We start from the raw sequence: 23,053 nt of genomic DNA, 5'->3' as shown, positions 1-23,053 counted from the left end.
GATTAGTGATAACAAAAGAGTTTTTAGTAATTGAAATTAAAGTAGAGATGTGGCTGAAAGGAATGTTACAAATGGAAACATGGAAAAACAAGTCAGAAATTTAAAATAATCAGCTTTTCAATTCAACCTAGTGAATATGTATTGAGCACTTACAGTCTGTAAGCCTTGGAAGAAGAGGATATACAATGATGTGTGAGCATCCTTTCCTTCTAGAAGTTTACAGATGTAGGGGAGGAAAAATAATTTCCCCTCTGCCCTTCTAGGTTCTTGGTTGAGACCACCCCACCATCGCCACCATAGTAATGATTAACAGTTAAAAACAGAGTTTAGGGTTTCCCTGGTGGTGCAGTGGTTAAGAATCTGCCTGCCAATGCAGGGGCCACGGGTTCGAGCCCTTGTCCAGGAAGATCCCACATGCCGCGGAGCTACTAAGCCCGTGAGCCACAACTACTGAGCCCGCGTGCCACAACTACTGAAGCTCATGCGTCTAGAGCCCGTGCTCCGCAACAAGAGAAGCCACCACAATGAGAAGCCCGTGCACCACGACAAAGAGTAGCCCCCGCTCGCCGCAACTAGAGAAAGCCCGTGTACAGCAACGAAGACCCAACGCAGCCAAAAATAAAAACAAACAAACAAACAAAAAACAGAAGTTTAATACCAGGTATACTTCCTGTATCCATGGGAGATACCCAGGAAAACTGAGTGGTTCCCCCAAATGGTCCAACCCACCACCTTAAACACCATCTTTAGCTAAAGACAAAAGAAAGATTTGGGGGAGGGGCTTGGGGAAGGCCTGTTAATGGGAGATTATCAGGCAAAGCACAGTAAACCAGGGTATGATTGTTACAGAGTCCGAGCTTTCTCCACTGAGGTGAGTTTTCAGAGATTTAGTCATCCTTCTCTTCCAGGTATAGTATAATGAGGGAGATACCCTTTCAAACAGATTCCCCTTATTTACTTAAAGGTCCCTTATAAAAGGGTAACTTCTACTCTGTTTTCAGAGCTTCTCTCACCTTGGCTGTGTCTTAAAAATAACCAGCTCAAGTAATCAATACGCCAAAGAGGCATGTTTTGGGGTGGCACATTCTGCTCCCCTTCAGTTTACCACAAACGGCTAGCAGAAACTGGGAAGAGTAGAAGTAGATGAAACTTTTAGGATTCAAACTTGGAAAGGTTTACCTTGAATAGGCCTAAAATAGAATCTTTTAAAAATTAAAAAGTCAGAAAGTGAGAGACAGAGCGGTCAAAGGGAAGAAGGAGGGCAGATTCCAGATGGTAGAAACACCACAGGATAAGTTTTTGGTATTACGGTATAAAAAGATTGGAGTGTCCAGGAAGCTGTATATAAATGGGATGGTGAAGCCTCCAAAGGTACAGGAAGAAATCATCTGAAACTGAAGACACACTATTTATCAAATAGTTTTTGAACTTTCCCATCTCCAAATTAAATATGGTTACAGACCACTCTTTCTAATTGCCAATCTTTCAGGCATCTCTGTTGATTTTTTTAAGGAATTAGCTAGCAAAAGTCTGATTTAAGTCACAGTAGAAGCTCAGAAATCTACCTACAGTAGAAATGTAACCTACAGGTACCCAGATAAACCTATTTAGATAGAGAAAAAGATAAAACCTATTCAGAGTTAGCTGCTTCATGGTGACCGCAAGCTAGAAGGCCAACACATGAAGATTGTCCAAGGGTAATGTTCAAACTCTTCATTAGTATTTTAAAAGCTAAATAAAAATTAGAAGGATTTTAGGCATAAAGGCTTTAGAATAAAGATATTTCACCCATCTCCATAGAAAGGTGCCTGAAATCCTGCATAAAAGGCATCATTGAAGTACTTCCTGAAATACGTTTAAAGGCAAATATCCACACATAACTTACTGTCTCTTAAAACAAATTGTTTAATTGGCTTTTCTATAGCTCGAAGGCATTGGAGCTGAAAAGCAAAGGTGTAACAGATGTTTTTTAAAATACCATTTAGAGGTCAGATAAAGTTTATCTATATCATAATTTTACCATAAAAGTTACACATCTTCTTTTTCTCCCAAAAGAAAAAGTAGTGTATAGCATCTATCTGATTTTCAATCATTTGACATTTGCTAACACATTTCCCCCAATTCTTTCAGACTTATCATTTCTACATTGACAGCTAATGAAATGATATATTTGAAACAAAATGAATTCCCACTATTAATTCTCCCCCTTTTTTTCTAATTAATTAAGAATAAATTTTGTCAACATTTCCCTGAGCTTCATGTATTAAAGAAATCAGTTGAGAAAAATAGGACTCACACTTTCTTTTTACCATTAGGCTGCTATCACACATTTTAAAACATTATTCTTTGTATTTGCATGTCAAAAGCTCATAAAACAACTAATTTAAATATCATGCAAAGAATATATAATTTCTTGACTTCTTCATTAAAGTGGCTTTGAAAGGATTCTGTCACAAAGATGCTCTGATCATGAGAAGAAAGTAAGCATAATGCTCAGAATTCTAATGTGATCCGTCAAGTGAAAATAAAAAACCTTGTAAACATCTATTGTGCCCCCTAGTGGCAGAAAGGCAAAATTAAGAGTACATATTTCAAATTTCTTTGCCAATTAATTACCCTTTACATATAAAACTTTCCTCAAGTGAGTCGTGTTCAATGCTGTGTGGTATGTAAGTCTGTAAAACAAACTAAAAGAAGTAAAAAATATCAGCCATTGTTAAATTCCTAAACATTAAGTTACATGAATGACTCCTTGCTATTTTAAATTATTATTACATGTTTGGAATTAGTCCCTCTTCTTAGGTGTAGGGTAAAATGGAGAAGTCATTTCCATAGACATATACCATATGATATAAATCAACTCTCTGTAGAAATCAATCCAGACTTCTTTTCTCGATTGTTACTATCTGGTTGATATGTTTAAGAAGTGAACAAGTCTCAGACACATTTACCTTAAAATATTCACATTTCTAACAGCACCATCTTTTCCAGTCATGCCATGTATCCTGAAATACTTAATGCAAGAAGAAAACTTCACTCCAAAAGACATTTTGAGCAATTTTCTATTGAGACCCCAGGAGAGGGAAAGAGTGTCATTGTAACTCATGAAATATGTGAAGATGCGGTCTTAAGAATACGACGGGTGGACGGTGGTTATTTAAGATTGTCTCCGTTCCAGAAGTACCGTCTCATCTTTATCACTATCACAGGGGAAGAAATCTGATGCAATGGCGAAAACCAGTGAAAAGGAGATTATAGACTGAATAGGATGGGGCAGCAAGAATGAATCTAAAGGAGCAGAGCGATGCAGACAGGAAAAGAGGAAAGTATCAGAAAACAGCAATCAGTGATACAATAATACATATTTCTGCCTGCTAACACGTAAGTAAATTATAGTTGGGTTTTGTAAACATGAAATTGTCTTTCTAAGACACTCAACCATAAATCAGCATACATAATTCAGTCAACCTTTCAGTTACTTAAAATAGACTTTTCAGTTAGGAAATAATACCCTATTGCTTAGAGCTACTAGTCTCTTTTCTTAAAATTGATTCTCTCCCCTTTCTCTAAATTCTTTTGCTTAACCCAATATTATAACTGATTTTCTGCTTATCTTCCACTTGCTTTCTTCTTCTAGCATGTATTGTCTAAGACCTTATCAGTCCTGAAACCACAAAACACTTGTTCAAAAGTATGGGTTATCAGAAAAGAATCCTGACTCTTTAAGAACTTCCAAACCTAAAGAATTACTGATTTTAGGCATTCATCCTGGAGATTTTGATTCTATTGGAAATAACAGATCTCATGCTTCACAAAATCAAAATGACAACTTCTTCGAGTCAGAGAATAAGAGGAAATGGGGAAAGAATAGTACTGGAAGTTCTTTTCCAGTATGCTCTGTATGGAATTGCTTTTGAATGACTCCTGTGTGTCAGAAATCTGCAGCAGCAGTGGCAATTAGGGAAGATGTCGCTGTTACTGGAGGTTCAGAAGTGGGGGAGAGGTGTCGGGGGGACAAAGAAGAAAGGGAGGAGGAAGTGGGGAGTGGAGGGGAGGGATGGAAATGAAGGGCACATCCTGAAGAGATAATCCCTGTATACTGATGACATCATCCCCTGCATATATATATATATATACATACTTAGGGAATGGTCAAAGCATCTCTCATAGTTCAGTCACTTCCAAACTCAGCTGGAGGCAAGAGGAAGCACTAGAGAGCCCCCTTCAGCCTGTCTCAGACGTTTATGGACTGGGCTTGCTAGGAGGCTCAAGAAGATGATGGCAGGAATGAAAATCCAACTGGTGTGTATGACACTCCTGGCTTTCAGCTCCTGGAGTCTGTGCTCAGGTAAGCTCAGCTGCATTTCACAACTCCCTGAAGTGATTTCTTTTTCCATTTTTACAGCGTGTTGCCACTTAACATTAATGTATCCAGGGAGAAGAGTTTCTCCCTTATTCTGGATTTCCTTTTTAGTGATAGAAGCTGGATATTTTCTCTCTCTGTTTTATGATTACAAGAACTGAAAGATTTCTTTTTCCTTTTTAAATCTGCAAGGTAATAAAAGGGATTTCAATGAAACACTTCATGTTCCCCTTTGCAATGTAACCACTAGAAAAAAAAAAAAACATGTGAAACTTAAATCAAGCTGGTCACTCTCTAATGAGAAGTACAGGAGTGGTGCCTGTCAAAGTGCAAACCCATAATTAAAACTGATTGCATTTGAAATGTTTTATCTCTTCCTCATTCACTCTCTTAGGACATGGTGGCTTCTCCCTCTCAAAAATTATTTCCTGAATTGTGTGTATATTAAGATAACGAAGTGAAAATTGATATTTAATGAATAAATGAATAAAGCATTATTTGTAGAAAATTATTTCTAGAAAAATACACACAATACCAAGCCCTTTTAAGAGTACATTTTATATAACTTTTCTGTGTGACAAATAAACTTATTATTAAGTTAACTATTTTTTGCATGTCATTTAAGTTGATACAGAATGTAACTGGACAATTGTCATTCTTATATTGATAAAAATTATTTCCCTGTAGAGTATTTTGCATGTGATAATTAAGAAGAAACCATACATTGTCAAATATCTATCAATAGCTCACCTTGAAAATAAGATTTAAATTTAAAAGAGTAATATGAAATATTATAGTGATTGCAATATGCTCTAATTAATGTTGGAAAATAATTGAATGATCACATCAAGGTGGAAAAAAACCCAAGGGATAAATGCAGCAAAAATTATTTAGCCTGTTTTATACTGTTATATCAGAAATATGACACTGAAATTAATTCAAACTCCTGCTATGATTTTATGAATTAACTCAGTATAGTGTTCTATAAATTTATTTCTATTACCTTATAGTATTTTCTAATTTTTTCTTCTCTGTGAAGTATTCATTATTGGAAACTGGAAAGAATATTCTAAAAAAAATCAGAAATCCATTTTCCACATTCTTGTACATGTATTGATGGCAACTCCACTCTTGCTTAAACAATTTTCTTAATAGCCTGTGATAAAATTGCTAAGTACACGTGATTCTAAATCCTTGTTTAAAGTAGAGAAACAAATCTTTCAAAGTGTGTTTTGTAAAATAGCATCTCAAATTAAACAAATCTCAGTGTCTTTCTTATTCTAAAATTATCAACAAGCAATTTCTTTTGTTTTTATCTTGAAAAAATGTCTTATACATACCTTTTCATTATGTTGTTTTTAAAATATCAATATGTATATATTCTGTATATGTAAACTATTTCCAGTAAAAATTATCCAGCGTATTTGATGAAATCTTTATTACATCATATAATCAGGGTTTTTTTTTTAATAATGAGATTCAGTGATTAAACAACTCCAAATCATCAATAGCTCTCCTGGCATAAAATCATGTGTTTGTTTTCTTAAAAGTGCTTCTATTATTCTATTCTGTTAGCCTAAAGTAAAACTATAAATGTTTTTTCTGAATGTTATTCTAAGGAGAATGAATACATAGCAAAGACAATAAACTTCTAAGACAAAGTTTTTTGAGACTAATCTTAAATCTCTAGGTTATAATATAATTACATGATATGTGATTATACAGTAAACATGTGGTTTTGATTTTACTCAGATTCAGAAGAGGAAATGAAAGCGTTAGAAGCAGATTTATTGACCAATATGCATACATCAAAGGTAACTTTTTCTTTTTTTTTAAACCAAGGACTGAAAAACATATGAACTCTCATTATAAACATGGTGTCCTTTTCCTATAGTAATAACTTCCCATTGAGACTGAAAAGTTCATTGGGAGGCATTTCCTTTATGGGGAAACTTTTCCTTAAGTTCAAAGGACTTAAGGGTGTTGATGTGACAGGGAAAGAAGCTATATTGATACTGTATAGTGTATCAATCACTATATTGCAAATTTAATTAAGTAGTCACATATTATTTATGTGGACATGCAAATATATTTTTAAAACTCCTCTTTCCATTCCAATCACATTGTGTATGATGAAAGGTATATTGGCCCCAAGATAAATACATAAATGAAAATTAAGTGATATTTTTGCCTTTCTTGTGCTATTGGGGAGAGTGAAGTGGAGTTCCTAAATTAAGAATTAAAGTTCATGAAACCCATGAAAGAAATGTGGTACAGAGTAAAGAGCAATAGACTGGCAAACAGAAACCTTGAGATCTAATCCCACAACTGTGACTTATGAACTATTTGATCTTAAGCAAGGGGGTTAGTTAACATTGCTTGCCTTTGTTTCCTTATTTTTAAATGTTGGGGTTGGAGTTTATGATCTCCTAGACATTTACATTAAGTCCACACCTTGATTTAAATTCTCCTCATAACAGAAGTGTTATTGGTACCTGCTTATTGTTTTTATTGAATCAGGTGAAACTTTGTACTGGACCTTAGTATTCCTCTCTTGGGGTCTTGAAAGCAAGGTTTTTAGATTCCAGCCTGTACCTAGGAATACAACTCAATTAGAATATACGCAGTTACCATGCTACTACACAATCTTGATTTACTCGGAGTGAGTTAATCAGTGTGTATCTAAATGTAGAGTTAGAGAACAGGTTTCCCAACCAGAAGATGTTTCTCAAAGAAAAACATATCTTGAGGTGAGGCAGTCGCCCGGTGCAATCTCTGTTGTAATGCTGAGGACTCCACAGGCGCTGTGGTAAGAAAGTAAATGCTCAGGACGACTCCTGCCACCTCAGGCTTCTCTTCCCTAATTGGATAAGCATGTTCCAGGTGCAACAACCCCCAGCATAGAAGTAGAATTATGTTCAGTAGTGGGTGTGAAGGGGTAATAGCCATTTCTGTGTGTGTATGAGAGTGTGGGTCACTGTTATCTCAGAGCTAACAAAGACGTTTTCTACTATGGTCCTTAAAAGGCATTTGGGGAAAATTTAAGCACCTATATATTTCCACAATTGCCCAAATCTACAAAAGTTGAACACATTGAAACCAAATTCTACCATGATTTGGTGTGTTTCCTATCAAGAATGATCAAATTTCATTTAGTCATTAAAACTCAGTGAACAAATATATTTAACCTAAAATAACGGATCCTTTGTTTAATACTCAATCAGAATAACAATGGCTATAATCACTTCAACTCATAAATAGGAAGACAAGTGAAGTCAATAGTCTGTTTTGAAAAATGGAACAGATTAGTATACCTTAGTGTCTTGGTAGAGATTTTACCTCTGTGATTTCAAGTTTATGTAGACAAATAAAGGTCCTCAATAATCTCCAAAATGTGATATGGTGTGGGGATTGCCAGCTACTTTGCAAAAATGTGGGAGTAGAGGTTATGATTCCTTCCCTGGCCAAGATGCTGCAGGGGAAAAACAATTTCAGTATATGAAGTGGTTTAGTTTTATTCTTAAGAGAAATACGTAGCAAAAGTATAGACAGAATAACATATACTGCTTTCATTCAGTCATGGGATATATCTCTAAAACAGATCATGGAAGAAAAATTGAATCCCATTGCCTCCTTTTTTACTTGAAATAAGTAAACTACAGACTATGATGAGGAAGCACCCAGAAGCGTAATTATCCTAATTTTGCTGCTAGGATGGGAACATAAAGCTCATTTCTTATTTTTTATAAAACTACTATCACTTATTTCTCTGTGATTCAATTAGTTTTTGGTGTGTGTAGTGTTCTATGCAAATGAAAACTCTAAACTTTTGACCATTTTAACCAAAATACTGTAACTAAAATTTTGAAAGAATAGTATTTGATATTGGTATAACTCCATTATTAAAAGCTTCAGAAAGCTTTAGCTTTCTTCTTTCCACTCTAAAGGTAATTTCAGTTTTAAAGTAAAACTATTTAGACATTGAAATACTAATGTAGAAATACTCTTAAGCAACAGAAGGCCAAGAGAGATTCCAAAGCCTGAAGAGAAGGGGAAGATAAAGAAATTTGTTCTTACCATACAATTCTCTTTATTACCAGTGGTAGTGCTTTGGTATAGTTTTATTAAGAAAGAGAACTTTGAAGAAAAGAGTATGTTTTCTTTAGGCTCTCAAAAAGCTGCTGGAATGATGTAATTTTCTATGATCAAATTCAATGTCTTGAATACAGTAAGAGTTTAATAAATATTTATGTACTAACAATAAGAATCTAGGATTTATTACTAGCCCTTACCTTTTGTATTCAGCTGTAAGAACTTCAGGGCTCCACCACAGATGACTTTATTTTTACTTAGGTGAAATACTTGAATTCACCATGAATTCACCAATTCAACAATTCAAATGCTTGTAATACATTTGAGTTCAGTGTATTATAGATAGTGACCATTAGTAATATAGATTAGGTCTCATTTAATTAAGGAAACCAAAATTTGACCAGGATCTTATTCAGTATTAGGAGTTTAATCAAATAATGCTAAGTAAGAACCACAAATATTCTTGTTTTCCTCATTTTAAAAGCAAGAGAAGACAATATTCTAAATTTCTTATCTATAGGCTTAGGTCTATTATAGACATTTACATAAAATAATTTAATAAATAAGAATGTTTATTGTTAAAGAAAATTATTCATGACACTTGTTAAAGATAGCAAGGAATACTTTATTCAAGAGGAATTATGGTTTTGCAAAGATCAGGCTCAACTCCAAATACAACAAGGACAAGTGTGGATTTACAGCCAAGGAACAGGGTTGGGGTGGATCATTGTATGGAAAATTACTGAGGAAACACTAAATCTAGGAGAATTCTTGCTAGACAACTCAATAGAATCCTAGGATGATCAGGTACCAACGGTGGGGCATTTTTACTAACTTGACTCAGAAGGATTCTTGCTAAAACTGGACTAAGTAGACCAAGGACAGAGCCCAAGGTTGGGACCTCGTCAAGAAGAGGGCTCAGAGGAGCCTAAATCAGATTTCATCAAAGACAGAGTCTTTGTCATTTTCTTGAGTGAACTATTTAAACCTTATAAGAAATGTTCTTAAATACATGTCTATTTAGACATCCTATTGTCAAAAGTGCCCTCTCTGCAGTGCTTCCAAAGTATGACAGGGGCTAAGGTGATATTAAATAGTATTATACTAGTGAGTGATGTAGTGACTGTTTTAACTGGCAGAAGAGAACAAAATGCTTTACTCAGTTTCTTCATCCAAAAAAATAATCAGACAACACAAGTCCCGACAGATACTTTATGAATAAAGCATTATATGGTCAATTAGTTTAGGGATCATTGGATATTATGTTAGCACCGTTGAAAAGTTACAATGAATGTTTGCAAGTAAAAAGCTCTGGGGATATCTAAATTCAAGAAGCCTTTAAATTCCCTTTAAACTTCCTTTAAACTCAAGTTTTCCAATTCACTTGACACTGGAACTCCTTTTTAAAAACAGTGAGTACAGAGCTCGTGTTCTAAGGAAAACACTCAATCAGATGATCTCTAAAGAGCTTTCCGAATGTAAAATTGTAGCATCCCATTACTTGGCAAGACATAAGGTGTTGCTGCCACACAGTGGACGATGCTGCCTCTAAGTTTCCCATAGAAGAAAAATTCAAGAACAGGCTGATAATCACATTCAAGGGGCATAGCTGAATGTATTTCCAAACTGGTTGAAAACATTAGAGTGAATATTTTTGTACTCACAGATTTGCATGTCCCTAAGATAAAATCTTAATCAAAGGCTATGCACATTTACAATTTTAATACATATTGCCAAAACACCTTTCAAGAAATTATACCAATGTATGCTCAGACTAACAAATATTTAGAAGAGAAAGTGTCTGTTTCTCCATATCCTCATAAGTACATCAAGTGTACTTATACTTTTTAGGGTCTTCTGATCTGATAGTAGCCACGTTGAACATCATTCCACATATTTCTGTTCCATATTTCTTCTTTGATAGCGATTCTGTGACTTGTCTGCTCATATTATTTATCTGAGGTTTAACAATTTTTAAGTGTTTTTTTTTTTTTTAATTGGGGCATTCACCAGTTTCTTTTGGAAGAGCTCCACCTGTGTTAAGTATATTAACATTTTGTGGCAGCTTTTACAGTATATCTTGCTTTTGATTTTAGTTCAGGCAGTTAATTTTTGAGAGATAATTTACACATTTATGTATTTAAAATTATCTTTTCCTTTATGGATTCTGGTTTGGATATTTGCTTAACAATATTTGTCCAAATTTATAAAATAAATTCTATATATTTACATATTTTTATTTTTACTCATATTTAACCCATCTGGATATTGTTAGACTATAATATGTCAATAAACGTTATAACTAGATCTAAATCCAGATTTCCCCATAGCCAACTGTCCCAAGGACTTCAAATGCAAACTTTGCTATCTGCTCTTCAATCATATTTACTTGGATCAAATTTTGGACATTATATTCTCTTTTGTTGAGTTTTATATTTATTCTTACTCTATTAATTCACTCTTTGATTACTGCAGCTTTAAGATACATTTTAATATCTGGTAGAGTAAGTCCTTCCTCATTACCTTTTTATTTTTCTAAGTCTTCTTAGTTCTCACATATTCACACTTCCAAATTAACTTCATAATTGTTTTGCTACACTCCCTCCTCTAAACTTCCGGTCTCCGCATATTTTCCAAATTGGAACTTTGATTTGGAATTGCATTGCATTTGGAGAACAATTCAGAGAGAACTGACACCAATAAAATTGATACTAATAGTTTTGAATCTTCTCATCACAGCTTTGTGGTCATTCCAAAAAAATTTTTTTATGTTCTTTAGAAAAAATTTATGCTTTTCTTCATCTGTGCCCTTTGAGATGCTTGCTAAGTTTTATGTTATTTCACACTTAGTTTCTCCAAAAATTGGCAAATGAGAAAGTTGTTAATTATGGTAATAATGGTTTCAGACAAGATCTTATTAGAAAAGGATATTTTAGAAAATATTATAATTTTCAAATAAATAAATTGATCAGCTGTGATGCTACCTGTGACAACTATTAACGTGTGGAACAGATTCGTGGTCTCACACTACTGTAATTATCCAGATCTATTAGTATCACCTTGGCCGCTGTTCCATTAGACACTAAACTGAAGTGTAATAAGGAGAGAGTGGTATTTTTAATATTTTCACCTGTGATGTATACATGTATATTTATGTATTTCTACTTACTGTAATTTCTATTTTCTTTCTTGCTTTGCTCATGTATGTGTGTGTTTATGTGTATTAACTCTATTGCATTTGGTAAATAGAGGATATGAAGTATCGACACTCTTCAACTTTGTGATACGAAGTTACTAATTAACAACAGTGTTTTTATTTGGCTAGACTAAGAATTAGATCTTAAAAGGTAATGGCTTAGCACAATAGAAATTTATTTCTAACTCTTACAACACAAATTTTAATTGCATTAACTATTTCTTTCTACATTTCAGATCAGTAAAGCAAGTGTTCCCTCTTGGAAAATGAGCCTGCTGAATGTTTGCAGTCTTGTAAATAACCTGAACAGCCAAGCCGAGGAAACAGGAGAGTTTCCTGAGGAGGAGCTTATTACAAGAAGGAAATTTCCGACTCCCTTAGATGGCTTTAGCTTGGAAGCAATGCTGACAATATACCAGCTCCGAAAAATCTGTCACAGCAGGGCCTTTCAACACTGGGAGGTAAACAAAAACAAAATATGAATATGATTGCGGTTATACTAGTTAACTCTCATTTGTACTGATTTTTTTAATCCTGATCATTATCATAACGGGAAGACTTGCAAATATTAAGGAAGAATAAACCATGTGTTGAGGTTAACATTCCTTCAGATCTTCAAAGTGTCCTGCAAATATTTGGAGTTTAGCGAAATATCTTTTCTTTGGTCTTAAAAGGGGGATCTGTCTTAGGGCAGATTTGATACATATGCTTTTATTGTGGATGGCATGCTTAGGCAGTTTTTGGTGGTGGTGGTGGCATGCCTAAGAAATTTCGGAAAAGCAAAATGTTTTCTTAGAAACACATAAGTCATGTGTGTTTATTTATAAACAAACACAGAACACAAAAGGTTCCAGTTTTATTTGAATATATTAGGCAAATAAAACCAGAATGATAAGGATATATACATATTTCTATTTTAATTGAATGTGTGGATTGTGGATTTCAATCATCCTTATAAGCTAAACGAGGTCCACTATGGGTAGTACAACCAAATTTCATTATCCAGAACTACCACAAAGGAGTGGATGAATCAGTTCTATTAAATACTACACTGGTGACTCACCACCTTTGGTTTGGAAATTTTTGGAAGAGAAAAGAGAAATGAAAATGCTTTAAGAAAAAATAAGAAGAAATTTTAAAATTTTCCCGACAAGGGAAATATTTCTTTCAGATTAACCCCTAAGAGAAATTTGCTTCATGTTTCATATTCTGGGCTTATACCAACACTGGGGATCTGAGGGTCTGAGGATGACTTTCCTGCTAATATAACAGTCTCTATAACACACTGTCACAGAGATACCCTGTGGAAAAGAGGAAATGAAACGCAGAACTTCTAGTGTTTATTCTAACTTGTAAACAAAATGATATTTTCCAGATTTTAAAAAAAAAAAAAGCTAGTTTTAATTTTCCTTGCTGGACTGTTTATCCCTTAATTCCAATTCCAGCTAAATGATTTTCTCTTCAAAATATTACATCAATAAAACTTGAAAAATACTAATTTTAACATAGGGAAATATCAATTATGTGCTGTTTATCCAGGAAAGAAAATAAACCCTCAATAAACTATAATACAGACAAATCAGGTACACATAAGATTAAAACGTTTGCTATTTTAAATGTTGTTGAGTGATTTAAAATAAAATGATAGTAGTATTCAGAGTGTAGTACAATTACAGACTATGTGCACAGAGAAACAAAAGATTAAGAAACTAGATTGTCTGACAGTAGCTGTTTTTCCTTCTATGAAATTGAACAGCTGTGGGTTGAAATAAAGTACTTGTGATACGATTCAACGCATACAGATTATGATTAAAAACTTACTCTCCTGTCAGTATTATAGTCACACCAAAGTTTAGAAGACATTCACAGATATGAATACAGTTCTTACCTTGAGCATTGATTTTTTAAAAAATTTTGTGTAAATCATGTGCAAAACTCTGGAAAGAGTTCCTAAATATTTTATGCCAGTGGAACATTTGAATCAGAACAGTACTATCAGAAAAAGTGTTTGGAACTAATTTTAGAATGCAGCATATTTGATGACGTATTAGACAAGATCCTACATAGAGATTAACTCCCTTGAGTTTTTGAATGTGAACTTGCTTTTAATGATTAACTATTAAGCAGCACAATATAAAGATCTTTACCATTTAAACAGAGCTTTCACATATGTTAATTTCTACAACAACTGAGCAAGTAGGCAGAACAAGCATTCCTCTCTCTATGACTGAGAAATAGATCTTTAGAATGGCTTTCAAGTCAAATCAGTAATTAACTTAATTGAATATAAAATTCTATTGACCTGGGGCTTCCCTGGTGGCACAGTGGTTAAGAATCCACCTGCCAATGCAGAGGACACAGGTTCGAGCCCTGGTCCAGGAAGATCCCACATGCCGCGGAGCAACTAAGCCCGTGTGCCATGACTACTGAGCCTGCGCTCTAGAGCCCGTGAGCCACAACTACTGAGCCCATGTGCCACAACTACTGAAGCCTGCGTGCCTAGAGCCCGTGCTCTGCAACAAGAGAAGCCCACGCACAAAGCCCACTCACCACAACGAAGACCCAGTGCAGCCATAAATAAATTAATTAAATTAAAAAAAAAATTCTATTGACCTTTGAGGCCAAACCTGGTTTACTAGCTTCAAAACTTTGTATTTGTTGTGATTTATGATATATTTCCATCTTTTGGTCTATCATAAATTGAAGAAAAATACTCAAAGTTATATGAAGTGTGTTCCTTCATTTGGAGGTATTAATATATGGGCTTGACAAATAAAGAAAAGAAATTTTAAAGGCTGGCCTGATGAACTAAGAGCACTGAACAGAGAATCAGAAAAATCATGTCTCATCCTGTCCCAGCCACTTGAGAGCCACCTGGTCTTGGGCAAAACATTTAATTGTTTTGACCTTCATACATCTCATCCACATATATCTTACTGTCTGAATAGCAAATGAGATAAAAGGTAGACAAATCCTCTGAAATGGAAGACTTTATGCATGTAGGTTTCATTCATATTCGGTCTATCTTGCAGTTGATTCAGGAAGAGGTTCTTGATACTGGAAATGACAAACATGAAAAGGAAGAAGTTATAAAGAGAAAAATTCCTTACATTCTGAAACGGCAGCTGTATGAGAATAAACCCAGAAGACCCTACATACTCAAAAGAGGTTCTTACTACTACTGAGAGGATATTTTATTTACATGTGATTGTGATTTACCACCCTTTAATTAAATATCAAATTATATTTGTGTGGAAATATGACAGAACACAATTATTTTGTCTCTGCTACAATTGTGGTTTATTAGATGTGATTTTTCTGCATTAATATAAATTGGACTAAATGTTTTCAAATAAATCTAGATCTTGAGCATGATGTGTTGTGTATAACTGGAGTAGATATTAATTAAGTCATATATAGAATGTTTTGTCATTTTGCAAAGCACTTAATGGGTTGTTGAAACAGTCAAAATGTTTGACATTCTAAACCAAATTATAAGAGATTAGAACAGAGTCTTATGGCAAAGTCTAGCTTACATGTCATTAACCCAAAACAAAATAATAACACCTGTTTTATTATTTGACTGAATGTTTTATCGAATTAAAAGAAATACGTGCTCTCTTCCAAGACTTACTCATGAATCTCTCAGATATGGGGAAGGTAATCATAGTAAAATAGGACCATCTTCAAAGAATGTTTAATGAATTATTGTTAATTCTGCTTATCTTGATGAATGATCTTCAACTGAATTTGTTTTTCTGTTAAATAAACTTAATAGCTAACAAAAAAACAACAAGCCATCAGAACCATGTTTCTTTGCAGATTTACTATCATTAGAAGAGTTACCCTTTATTGACTTTTTTCCCCTCACATCCAGTGAATGATAGCTTTATTTTTAACCTCACTGAGGAACTTATGTGACTAATATTTTTCCCACTTAGGAGACCATTTCTGAGGCAAAAGGTATATTTGAAATAGCTCCTCATGAATTTCCTTAAACACTGTACTTACAGTCTCATAAGCCCTCACAGCCCTTACACCCCACCATTAGCAGTGGCCTCCTAGACTCCTGCTCTGACAGGGGGCCTAGGAGGACCTCTCTTTACAGGTTGCATCCTAATCCCATAGTCATCTATGAAGGGAGATATCAGGATTTGACTTATTCTGGAATTAAGGAGTTTTGGGAGCTCTATGGCCTTTAGATGAGATTGCCCCTTCCCCTAGGCTAAACCCCACTTGGTAGGATTTAAGTGTAGCTCACCAATCTCTGAGTTTTTCTGATAAAACCATGACTTCTCACAACTCCCTACCATCTTTTACAGTCCTAACAACTTCAACATTAAATAGTGCTCAAGGCACTGATCCTAAGAAGGAAACTACTCCGTAGTGATTAAGAGTGTCTACTCTGGAGTCAGAAGGCCCAGATTCAGCTCCACTGTTCACTAGTAATCTTGGACAATTTATTTAACCTCTCTGTTTCCTCAGCTACTAAATGTGCAGTCTGGAGGAGGTTAAAGTAGTCTGATATGGTGTAAAATGCTTACAACGGTACCTGGAATAGATTAATAACACACTAAATTTAACAGTTCTTCTGGCCACTTTCCTACCGGTTTTCCTTTCTTCTTCACAAACTACAGAGCATAACACAGTTTCATACGCTAACCCTCTGTGTTTTGAACAACTGCTGATCTCCTTTTTACTTGCTTCATTCATTATCCTTGAGGACTTCCACATACACGTGCAAGATCCCTCCATAATCTCCCTTCTCAGTCCCTGCCATCTTCACTTCCAATAATAAGCATTTTATCCATTTCATCTCATCCCATCACTTCCATGGTCCTACCATAGTACTTCTCACTCCCAATAAATTCAACCTCTCCACAAATCTCGATTTCAAGCACTCTGCTCTCTACACGACATCTTCTCTCTCCAGTTCACATAATCTATCACTCTCTAACATTTATGATCCCATCTAACACATTGTCCCCACTTCTTTTCACTCTTCACCTTCTAATCATGCCCTCACTTTGCACTTTACTTGGCTTAGATTCTATCGCGTAAAATTAAAATCACTCCCTTATTACCCTCAACTTCCTGTCCTTCTACATTATATGAGCCTGTGGGAACACCATCAGTTAAACTGAAATCTCCCCCTGATTCTGACCTGACCTGAGAAGCTGAACATAGCTGGAGAAAAGCACCCAAACTATTGAAGTGTCACGCTTAAAATTTGTGATCACAAATCTCAAGAGGGTCCTTCGTACTACCCAATATTCCTACTGTTTGCATGATAAATTTTGCCTCCAAGTATCACTAATGATTGTTTTATATCTTCTCGTCTTCCATAAATTGCAACACTCATCATTCTCCTGACATTCGTCAGATGACTTTCTAATGATCTCACCCAAAATACAAAGCAATAAGAAGAAAATCATATCATTTCCCTACCACTGAATGTAACAATTCCCTTGCATTTATGCCTCACTCTCTTACATTTCAACAGAGGAACTGTCTCTTCTCTTCTGAGGTTTACTCCTTTATTTCCCTATGTCAGTGAACGATCCCACCAACTGCTCAGGCCAAAAATCTAGTAGTAATTCTTAATTCCTCTCTTTAATACGAACCTGCCGTTTCATCTGTTAAGAACTTTTGTTGCCTTTGCTTTCCAAAGACATCTCAAATCTGTCTGCCTCTTACCATATCTACCACCACTGCCCTAATCCACAAATTTTCCTCCCCCCAGGACTGTGACAATTTCTTCCCAGATGCTTTACTCTTATCGTCTTATTCATCTATATCCTCATAGCAGAATAACATTTTTAAAAATATTAATTAGATTATGCCATGCATCTCTCCTCAAAATTCCACAGTGTCTTTCCCTTGCATTTTGGATTAAATCCAAATTCTGTCTTAAAAGGCCTGAAATGCTGCAGCATTGGTTTACTTCTCTGTTTAATTTCACTCATTCCCCTCCAGTCATATTGGCCTTTTTGTTCTTCTTATATCCAGCTTGTTTCTGCTCCAGAAACAAAAAACAGTTGCTGAAACCTCTTTTCTGGAAAGCTCTTCTGGTTGAAAATCCTTTTTCCTGGGTACACAGGACATCCACTTAAAGGTTACATTTTCAGCATCTCTTGTCATAGGAATGGCTAAGTTGGAGCCAATGGGATAATGGGTGGTAAAAATGTGTATAACTTGTGGGTCTGTAATAACTTAAACAGAAACTTCATTCCCTGAACTTTGACTTTTTCCTCATTTTGTTTTTTTGGTCTTAAATGTGAATTTATTGTAACCACACAAGTGAATACCATTGTCTTGAGCATGACACTGATTGATAGAGCTTGTGGAGCAAAGCTGCCTCACCGGCCTGGACCAACCACATTGTTACTTGAAAGAGAAATGCATTTCTAACTTGTTTAAGGCACTGCATTTTTCAGCCTCATTGTTACAACGCCTCAACCATTATTTTAATTGTTACAGTCTTCTCCAAATCTTCTCATGGTTTATTTTTCACATAATTTAGATCTCTGCACATATGATATATGTACAGTGAGGACTTTTCTTAAATAACCTTCATCCCTGAGTCAATATCCATCTAACTTGCTTTATTTGTCTACAGCCATACCACCCTGAATGCGTCCAATCTCATCTCATCTATATTGCTATATTTTTCTTCATATTTGAAAAAGAAAAAAAAAGGAAAAGCAGTCATTGACAGCAATCAGCTGGGAGCTGGCCTGGCACCAACAGCTAAGCTATGGTGCCCTCCAGTTAAACACAGACAATTTCATAGAATAAAACTTCAGACAGGGTCATTCTAACCATGATGCAAAAGACAATAAACATGACCACGCTATAATCGTGCCTGAGCAAAAATCAAAAACAAGGACACCACAAACCACAGAAATGATCAAACATCCTCCTTTCCCACATAATTTGAGTGACTGCTGCTTTAACTAAGCTCTATTTTTCTACCTCTAGCATAAAAACCACTATAATACCCAATCAAAGAAATACCCTCACTTTCTGAAAACACCCAAACCAGAGCAAAACCACACTTTCAGAATATTCTTCAAATCACAAGTCTAAATCCTGTAAAAGGCCCCTACATATGCCCTGTTATTGGGAGGTCCCATGGTTTTCCATTGAATGAGATCTCCAATACCAGCAAACCCAACCTTGTGGGAGAGCACTGTCTGTGGTCTTTGGCTGGTAGACATCAGCACAGCACATATCATAACTTGAAATTATATAGTAATTTATTTGTTCACTTGTTTATAATTTTTCACCCCCGCTCAAATGTGTAAACTTTGTGAAGACAGGGATTTTGTTTTTCTTATTCATAGTTGTGTTCCCAAGGTTGAACACCAGGCCTGGTAACTGTTAGTAAGGATTTGTTTAATGAATGAATAAATTAGCAGCAGAATTGCCTTTTCTCTTATAATAAGAGGTTTTAGACATAGTTTCTACACATTTTTAAGCCCCAACTTAGAGACTACACTTCAGAAAGACTGGTTATGAGCTCAGATACCCACACAAAATCCCTGGTCTTTTGTGAAGCAACACAGAATGTAGGAGGTTAAAGCTCACCTTCACTAACAGTGGCAACCTGGGGAGATCACGCTTCATTTTTTGTCTCTTGGATTCCCTTCTGTGAGGAAAACAAACAAAAATGCCAAAGTGAAATTGGCAGTACAGTTGACCCTTGAACAACATGGGGGTTAAGGGCACTGACTCCCTGTTGAGTTGGAAATTCATTTATAACTTTACAGTCAGCCTTCCTTATCCATGGTTTCGCATCTGCAGGTTCAACCAGCAGGGGCTGTGTAGTACTGTAGTATGTATTCATTGAAAAAGAATCCATGTGTGAGTGGACCTGTGCATCTCAATCTCATGTTGTTCAAGGTCAACTGTAGTTAAAAGGGGAAGGAATGGATTTGTGAAATATAAAGAGAAAGTACTAACATGAACTGGTACTTGAATGTAGGAGGAAAGAAGAAAGGAATATTCTAGATTATTTTGAGATTTCAAGTCGGGAACCTTGTTCTATATTTGCAAATTTTGAGATTTCCCTTAGTTTGAGCTAAGTGAAACTTAAATATTAAATCCAGTCCCTGCCTAGGAGTCCACCAAGATGACAACATCGAAGGCTCCTGAACTCCTTCTCCCATAGGCACGCCAAATTAACAAGCACCCATGGAGCCATTTCCTCTGAAAGAAATCCAGAGACTAGCTGAGCAACTTCTACACACTGGGCAAATGAGAAAATACCCAGATTGAAACAGGTAGGAAAGGCTGAGGCATGCCCTCACCACACAACTCACCCTGGCACCGTGCTATACAGTTGGGAGGGAATGCCCAACGCCTAGTGTCACCTTCAGAAGCAAAAGATTTGGACTGTACATCTGGTGCCCCTACTTTGAAGACTCCCATTTGAGGGACAGGCTCCCCCAAAACACTCAGCCCTGAAAGCCAACATGGCTTATGTCCATGAGACCCATAAGACTATGATAAACAAAAGAGCAGTTCTTAACAGGCGTGTTTACGCTTGCGCGGTGCTGTGTGCTTGTTTGATATGATTTAAAATTCACTTGCTTTTTGTTCTAAGAATGAAGTTGTTTACACTGAGAAAGCTGTGTCAAGATATCATCATTAACATGAACACTCCAGCTCAGCAATTGACAGGCACAGCTGGGGGCTTATTGATAAGAACTGTTGTGAAAGAGTGACTCTGGCTGGGGGATTTTAAGCTTTAAATACTAAGAGGTTTGACCAGCAACTCAAAAGTGTTCAGTCTGGGCAAGGCTACTCTTTGCTAATTGAAACGGCTTTCCAAAGATCTCCTGGCTGGGCAAGGTGACTCTTTGCCAGGCAGTGGTGAAAACTATGCAGAGGCCCCGAGAGGGATATCATCTTTCCCATCAACACTGGCATCTTTGTTCCCAGCAATGGCTCTAGTAACAAGGGACTTTTGCTTTGGCACTGGCAGCTGGACATCAGCTCACGGCTGGCTAAGCTGACCCTCCCAAGAACAACTCGTAGAAAGGTACACCTCAACTAAATTTGGGCTTTATCCCTTTTCTTTCCCCCTTGCCTGAAACAATATTGTGATTCATCTATTATTGGTTTGGAGGACATGGAAACAACCTAAGTGTCTATCGACAGGTCAATGGATAAAGAAGAAGTGGCACATATATACAATGGAATATTACTCAGCCATAAAAAGAAATGAAATTGAGTTATTTGTAGTGAGGTGGATGGACCTAGAGTCTGTCATACAGAGTGAAGTCAGTCAGAAAGAGAAAAACAAATACCATATGTTAACGCATATATATAGAATCTAAAAAAAAAAAAAAGGTTCTTAAGAACCTAGGGGCAGGACAGGAATAAAGACACAGACATAGAGAATGGACTTGAGGACACGGGGAGGGGGAAGGGTAAGCTGGGACAAAGTGAGAGAGTGGCATGGACATATATACACTACCAAATGTAAAATAGATAGCTAGTGGGAAGCAGCTGCATAGCACAGGGAGATCAGCTCGGTGCTTTGTGACAACCTAGAGGGGTGGGATAGGGAGGGTGGGAGGGAGATGCAAGAGGAAGGGGATATGGGGATATATGTATACATATAGCTGATTCACTTTGTTATACAGCAGCAACTAACACAACAATGTAAAGCAATTATACTCCAATAAAGATGTTAAAAAAAAAAAAAGGAGTAGTTTCTTTCTTTACTGGCTTATTAAGAGACATTATCCTGTATGCTATTGGCTTGTGAAATTATCATAATTTCCACAGTGAACCTCTGCTAGATAATTTATTGTCAAAGCAATCTCAGTGTCTGAATATAATTTGCCACCAGCCAAAGCACGTGACTATCCCCCCCAGGGCTCAGTATAGAGAGAGCAGGCAAAACCGCCCCTCTCTCATTGTTTCCCTACAAAGGGTCTGTCTGCATACTAATTGTATTTTATTTTTTTTCTCCACTTTTTTTTTTTTTTGGCTTGGCTGTGCTGTGCCGCTTTGCGGGATCTTAATTCCCCAACCAGGAATCAAACCTGTGCTCCTTGCAGTGGAAGCTCTGAGTCCTAACCACTGGACCATCAGGGAATTCCTTGACTTCTAATTTAAGCAAAAATTTAGGGGCTGACTGTGATCCTCCCCAGAGAACTGGGAAACTTGTGGACATTTTCCCTACCTCTCCTTCTGGCTCACTGCAACAATAAAACGAAGCTGCCAGTATCTCCCCGGATGGAGCTTACACACACTTCTGGTGCCCCAGGCTTTGTAGCTGCTGCCTGAGGGATGGATTCCTCAAACCACTTCCAAGCTTATCTCTATGCTATAATTATTTTTGGAAGTCTGAATTAATATTGGACAAAATTGTAAATAAGCAATTTTTCCCTATTTATCTTCTGCCACCCATTTTTATCATTTTTTCCTCCTCTGAGTGACAACTTTATAATGTGGCTCTCAGACCATTTCATTCCCCCTAGTAAATTTATTAACATGATTTTAATTATTTTTCTTGGAATCAAACCTTCACCTGCAGGAAAGAATCTCATATTTGGAAATCATTCATAGCAGATACTGAAATATTGAAACAAATTAGCCTCATTTATTCATTTACTCAACAAATATTTCCCGAGCTTATTCCAGGCATTGGGGTAGGCACAGGGGATAAAGCTGTGAACAGGACAGACTAGGTTGTCTCCATCATGAGCTTCAAGCTCTTGTGCAAAGCCCCTCTTCCCCTACCTTTCAGGTTCTGCTTTCCCTGCCCTTTTGCTGATCATGCAACATAAAGCCGTGGATGAACAGTTCCCTCTGAAACAGCTTCTCCTCCTGTTGAAGAGAGGGTATGTGTGCTGGTAATTACCATGTTGTCTTTGGTTGGCTGGGGAGGAAAGAGATGTGACCTTTCCTGTATGATATGTTTAACTTCTTCTCATTCTGTATTGAGGTACAGAGTATTGAAGTGACAGGTTTTAGGGCCACAGCGCTAATTCATTACAGAACTGGGATTAGAAACAAGGTGTATTTATTCCTTACGTAAACTCTTCATCAAGAAAGACTTCCCAGTTGTGGCATGCGAACTCTCAGTTGTGGCATGCATGTGGGATCTAGTTCCCTGACCAGGGATCGAACCCAGGACCCCTACATTAGGAATGTGGAGTCTGGAGCCACAACTAAAGAGCCCGCCTGCTACGACTAAGGAGCCCGCCTGCCGCAACTGAGACCTGGTGCAACCCAATAAATAAATAAATGAATGAATGAATGAAAGAAAGAAAGAAAGAAAGAAAGAAAGAAAGAAAGAAAGAAAGAAAGGAAGAAAGAAAGAAAGAAAGAAAGAAAGAAAGACTTCCCAGGGCAAATAAAGCTAGTCCATTACAAATTATCAA

At 36.3% G+C, this 23,053-nt stretch overlaps 2 protein-coding genes across 2 annotated transcripts in view; one reads left to right on the top strand and one right to left on the bottom strand.

Annotated features, from left to right (window-relative positions):
• Nucleotides 1-23,053, bottom strand: part of RASSF9 (Ras association domain family member 9) — a 417,955-nt gene that overhangs the window by 51,624 nt on the left and 343,278 nt on the right. The gene's annotated exons all lie outside the window — the stretch shown is intronic.
• Nucleotides 4,090-15,457, top strand: NTS (neurotensin). The gene is made up of 4 exons (XM_082419148.1): nucleotides 4,090-4,348; nucleotides 6,116-6,177; nucleotides 11,888-12,112; nucleotides 14,684-15,457. Exons 1-4 carry the CDS (start codon nucleotides 4,276-4,278, stop codon nucleotides 14,834-14,836), a joined length of 513 nt encoding a protein of 170 aa, XP_082275274.1. The 5' UTR covers nucleotides 4,090-4,275; the 3' UTR covers nucleotides 14,837-15,457.

This window comes from Balaenoptera physalus (genome assembly GCF_965194825.1).
Source record: "Balaenoptera physalus genome assembly, chromosome: 13".
Taxonomy (NCBI): Eukaryota; Metazoa; Chordata; class Mammalia; order Artiodactyla; family Balaenopteridae; genus Balaenoptera; species Balaenoptera physalus.
This window is presented reverse-complemented; position numbering and strand designations above follow the sequence as displayed.